The sequence below is a fragment of the Nicotiana attenuata genome, unplaced genomic scaffold (assembly GCF_001879085.1).
Source record: "Nicotiana attenuata strain UT unplaced genomic scaffold, NIATTr2, whole genome shotgun sequence".
In the NCBI taxonomy this organism is placed as follows: domain Eukaryota; kingdom Viridiplantae; phylum Streptophyta; class Magnoliopsida; order Solanales; family Solanaceae; genus Nicotiana; species Nicotiana attenuata.
The window spans coordinates 223,106-228,923 of record NW_017670948.1 but is presented as its reverse complement, the minus strand read 5'-3'; the positions used below and the strand labels follow the sequence as shown (position 1 = coordinate 228,923).

Sequence of the window (5,818 nt, the reverse complement as noted above, 5' to 3'; positions counted from 1 at the left end):
ATGGTATTTATGAAAGTCCCCCATATATTAGGTGAGTTTGATTCTCGTTTTTTTTCTTCTTTTTCCTTCTCTAATCCCTCAATTTAATCGAAATGTCAAAAAGTAATGTTTAGTTTCACAATATATGTATATTGATTAGAAACAAATACGATGTTTTTCATTTTGAAAGAACTTAGGAAAGAAAAATTAAAGAGAAAATGCTTAAATAACATACACATCCTAAATGCTTGAAATTTATGGATGAGAGTTAATATATAATGGACGACCAACCAGATACTATTCACTTGTATAGTTTAATAACTATTAGAGTTCTTTTCATAATTATAAAAGTATACCGTGTGGGACAGCATGCAAGTTACAACCACAGATTCACTCCAAGTGGTTGAAAATTGGTTCAAAGATAATTACTTCACTCTTTAGCAAGTTTGAAAATGACACACTTTCTTAGATTCCTTTTTGTTTTTCTTTATTCTAATAATAATAATTTTTACTGCACATATTTAATAATTTATTTTGTTTATACGAAAGTGACATGGCGTCGAGTTAACGTAAATGAATTCCATCTAATATTGACCTCTCTATGATTATGTGTCTCTTTCCTTTTCCCAAAGGCCAACTTTATGTTTCTTTCATCTTCTTACATTAATTTCATTTTATTATTACAAGGCAGTTAATCATACATAAAACTCAAACTTATCATCATCCCCTTTGAACCAAACCCCTTCTTCCCCCTTTCCAAAAGTAAACCCCAAATATATAATAAAATAAGAAAGATATAAAAGGAGTTAAAGAAAATTTGAAGTCAAGGAAACTTGGTAAAGAAAAAAATCTCTAACTAAAGAAAAGTAAGACCTAGCTCCTTTTTTAGCTGAAAAGAAAATTTTAAGTTTTGAGTACCTTTTTTTTTCTTCTGGAAAACTCCCTGGGTAATCGCTATCCTTCGAATGCGGATTGAGTCATTTGCGAGCTAATTATACAATAGCTCGCAAATTATACAGGAGATATAAATTGCACTAAGCAATCCGGTGTGACGAACTCTGACTGAGGAGGAAATCAATTACAGATCTCACATGGAAAACCAATCACCCAACCAACTCAGCCAACCCTTGCGGAAAAATTTAAATACTTTGCTATATGTAAGTTGACAATATTACTATCATTATTAATATCATGATATAAGCAAAAGCCATACCAAGTTTATTCCAAAATGCAGAAACAATTTTTTCTTGTTTAACCAGTAATCAACTATTCAAAAATCGTTTTAATTATCCGATTTAGATCAGCCAAAGTTGCTTTTACTTAACCAACAATAATTTTTTGTTTACAAATCTTTGTACCCCTCATTTTTTTTTTTCCAGCCGTAATTATGGGTCCCTATTATGATAACAATTAAAAAAAAAAAAAAAAATTCTTGTCGTTATAAGGACACTACTCACAAGGAAAAGGCAATACCACATTTTCACCCATATAGTTGCATAAATAAAACCTTGGTATGAAAACAAGAAAGTGTCCAAAAGCCAAAACGTGGGCTGTATGGCCGACTTTTTAACTAAAATTTAGCTTTTAAGGCACAAACTTACAAATCCCAACTTGGAAATTGAACACATTTCTTTCTTTTTCAACTCTTTCAATTTACTTATCCCTCCATCTCGCTTCATCTTTATCTTCCACTTGTTGGTATCTCCTCAAATTGCCAAATTGATAACAATGACTCATCTCGACCTTTTTTTTTTTTCTCTATTTTATTCCCTCTTTCCAAAATTAAATCTTCCAAGGTTTTCCCTAAATAAAAAAAGAAGGCTCTTTTTTCTTCGCTTCTCAATATCTATCACAATTATCAGGAATATATTTTGATAAAGCGAAGCAAATGAAAAGCATGAGCATATAATATTTCTAAAACTACATTAGCTTGTTAAATGATTTTAACTTTAAATCATAAATAGTAGGAGAAAATATCGAAAATGGTGTATCCAAGCTGTAATTTACAACATACCACACTTTTCACATTATTTCAACACGGTGTATCCTAGCTGTAATTTTGGACTCCACCATAGCAAAGTTGACTAGCCATTTATAGCATGAGCAGAAAAGTCAAAATCAAGAGGAAAAATTCAACTTATACATGTGTAACCAATTAAGCCTTGAAAAGCTGTATAATTTATTTATTGGACCATCACTTCTATAAACCATTAAAGATTATAGTTGAATGGATATGATTTATTCATTGTTAACCTGCTATATAGGATTCGAATTTGAAAACAAAATAAATCTTAATAAAGAGAGTAGTATATTTTTTAATAGGTCTTACACAACGCAAATTAAATTAATCCAAGTCACATCATTAACATGTCCCACTCTAATTTTTAATATTGTCTCTTTAAAAAGTAAAAAACCCTAATTCAGCACCCCGAGAGCATAGGCACGTGACATTGCTTCGTCGATTTTTATTTCTAATATGTGTTAAATAATAAATAAATTAAAATTTAAATATTAAGTATAAACATAAAAAATAATACCGCTTGTTACAGTAATTTATTCATCTATTTACTTCTTTAAATATTGAAACCTCTTAGGAAATTCTTGTGTATGCTACTACCCTAGTACTCATCATTATATTTTTTTTGTTGGTTTTCCATCCAATGTCCGATATTCGTATTGAAACTCGACTATATCCAGATACACGCCGCATAAAACCCCATTCGGAAAAAGCGTTATTTTTCCATATCACCATTACACTTACTTGACCCCTTAACAAAGGAAAAGAAAATAGTGGGGTGAAGTTAAAAATATAGAAAGTAGGAGTAAACCCCCAAATTTCAAATCAACCGAAAAGAAAAAAGAAAAATAAAAGGAGAGGATAAGTGACACTCCTCAATTATTTTACTACTAAGCCCAAGAAAAAAAGTTCACCTTTGTGAACTTTCTTGTAAACTTGTACTAGTGTGTAAAGCAAAAGAAAATGCTGGAAACTTCAGTCTTGTTGGAGAATTCAGCTACCGCTGCTGCTGGTGGCGGCGCCGTAACTCAGGTGGTGGAGCTGAGTAATGACGGTGGCGGCGGCGGTGGTAGTGTCGGTGGAGGTTCAGAAGAGGAAGAGAGAAGCAGAGGGGAAATAGAAGGTGAAAAGAATAATATATCTGGTGGGAATCGTTGGCCACACGATGAAACTTTGGCTTTGCTCAAAATAAGGTCTCAAATGGACCTTGCATTTCGTGATTCCAATCTCAAAGGCCCTCTTTGGGATGAAATTTCTAGGTACAAACAAACATCACTCTCTTAATTAGCATATGTACAATTCATATTTGGTTAACTTGTTTTGTTATATTGAGCTCAAACCATCTAATTAGTTGTATTATTAGTTCATCACTTTTAGTAAACCTGCACATATTTATAAGCCTCAGGTATTTTCAATTTTGTTATACTGGGTAAGAGTAATTGTTTTGAATTTTAACTAGATGAGTATCTTTTTAACTTTTTAAGCAGTATTTCTGTTTGGCTGTTGGAATATATTTTAAATTGTAATTGAGGTGAAATTTGAAGTTTTGAAAGAGAAGGCACAATGGGAAATTTTTTGTTTTATTATTTGGCAGGAATATGGGTGAGCTAGGGTATAATCGAAATGCAAAGAAATGCAGGGAGAAATTTGAGAACATTTATAAGTATCACAAGAGAACAAAAGATGGTAGATCTGGTAGACAAACTGGGAAAAACTATCGATTTTTCGAGCAATTAGAACTTTTGGACAACCAGAATAATAGGATGGATACAACAACATCAATTTCAATGCCAGTACCAATGCCTATGCCGATGACAATGATAAAACCAGCCACTAGTGGATATCAAGATTTCAGTTGTCAAAACCAAGGTTTCAATCCGGAGTTCATGTCTACGTCCACGTCCACAACCTCTTCCTCGGGTAAGGAATCCGATGGTAGTGTGAAGAAGAAAAGGAAATTGGCTGGTTATTTCGAGAGGTTGATGAAGCAAGTGTTGGACAAGCAAGAGGATTTGCAAAACAAGTTCTTGGAAGCGATAGAAAAATGCGAGAGGGATCGGATAGCGAGGGAAGAAGCTTGGAAGATGCAGGAAATAGCAAGATTAAAGAAAGAAAAAGAAGCACTAGCCAATGAAATAGCAATTTCTGCTGCCAAAGATGCAGCAGTGATTGCTTTCTTGCAGAAAATCTCAGAGCAAACCGTTCAAGTACAGTCGCCAATGGACTTATCTCATGAGAAGAAGACTGAGAATTCGTCGGTGAAAACTGTTGGAAGCCAAGAAAATGTTTTGCAGCAAGACAATGATAAGCAAGAGAACATGTTGGAGAAACAAGATATAGACAGTGCTGGTGAGAATTCGTTTCATATGAGTTCTGGTCGATGGCCTAAAGCAGAAGTCGAAGCATTGATCAAGTTAAGAACGAACGTTGACTTGCAATATCAAGACAATGGATCACCAAAATGGCCTCTATGGGAAGATATCTCAACTGGTATGAAGAAGCTTGGATATGATAGAAATGCCAAGAGGTGTAAAGAGAAATGGGAGAACATAAACAAGTATTATAGGAGAGTTAAAGAAAGCCAAAAGAGGAGGCCAGAAGATTCAAAAACATGTCCTTATTTTCATCTACTGGATTCTATCTATCAAAACAAGTCCAAGAAACAATTGCTAAGTTCAGAAAATCCAGGTTCTAGTATCAAGGCTGGAGAGTTACTAATGCAAATAATGAACCAACAACAACAGCAGCAGCAGTTGGAAGCAGAAAATATTCAGAGACAAAATGTTGAACAAAGTCAATAAAATGATGAGGATGATGAAGAAGAGAAGAGGATGACAATAAAGTTTGATGCTATCAAATAGTTCCTATAAATCCTTCTTCAGTAACTATAATGGATTGAGGGAACAAGATTTTACTATAAATCCATTTTTGTGAAGTGGGGCAAAATCATTGGAGTTAATGTCCCTTGGAAAAGTGTGAGGAGGACTTTTATTCGGAAATTTACTTTTACTAAAAATGCACACACAAAGAAGTGGCATCTTTTTCTTTCTAGTTATGTATATTTAATCATTCAACGTTGGGTAAATAGTGTGAAAGAGGGAATAGTTTAGCTTTTATTTAGACAATATATAGCATAGTATACATTTTCTTCTCCTTTTGAGGCTTTGGTTTTCCCACCATCCCCATGTGTGTAATAGTTTAAAATAGTTGATTCTGTTTGTATGAATTGATATATACTTTTGCAAGTTTGTCATATTAGGATCTTGGTAAGGATATGGAGTATCTTATATATATTGGTAGTGTAATTTTTCTAGGTACTTGTTACAACAGATTATTTGTTTTATTTTTCAAGTTATTATTTTCATTGAGCATGGGGGTCATCTATAATTATCATTTAAAATAAAATAATCGTTAAAACTTCTTTTACGACATTAGTATGTAAAAGTTAAACTCAATCAACCCATTTAAGTGGTAGAATTTTTGTTGCACATCTGTTATACGAAATTTATCTTGCTGACAGTCTCTCTCTTAGTTTTTTTCAGGGGAATGCTAAACCAAAGGACCTCGTATATTGATGGTCTAATTGCAACCATCTTAAGGGGTCGTTTGGTTTGAACATTACTTATGCTGGGATTATTTCTTATTGACTGTTTGGTATGTTGTATTAATTTTGGGATTATCAATTTTACTGCTTTATCCTGGGATAACTTATTTTGGGATTATTATTCCACCCTCTAGTAGGTATAAGTTATTCCTGTGATATTTTTAATCCTCGATAACTTATTCCAGATTCAGTAACCAAACAAGGAAAAAGGTAGTACT

At 33.1% G+C, this 5,818-nt stretch overlaps 1 protein-coding gene across 1 annotated transcript; it reads left to right on the top strand.

The window, feature by feature from the left end:
• The first annotated feature begins 2,793 nt into the window (after positions 1-2,793).
• Positions 2,794-5,287, top strand: LOC109244714 (trihelix transcription factor GT-2-like). Its single transcript, XM_019411849.1, has 2 exons — positions 2,794-3,255; positions 3,591-5,287. Exons 1-2 carry the CDS (start codon positions 2,960-2,962, stop codon positions 4,795-4,797), a joined length of 1,503 nt encoding a protein of 500 aa, XP_019267394.1. The 5' UTR covers positions 2,794-2,959; the 3' UTR covers positions 4,798-5,287.
• The last annotated feature ends 531 nt before the right edge of the window (positions 5,288-5,818 follow it).

Bases quoted from the DNA above. Each gene is read 5' to 3' on its own strand.
- LOC109244714 (XM_019411849.1), top strand. From the start codon at position 2,960: ATGCTGGAAACTTCAGTCTTGTTGGAGAATTCAGCTACCGCTGCTGCT. The intron at 3,256-3,590 runs GTACAAACAAAC...ATTATTTGGCAG, and splicing joins CTTTGGGATGAAATTTCTAG to GAATATGGGTGAGCTAGGGT.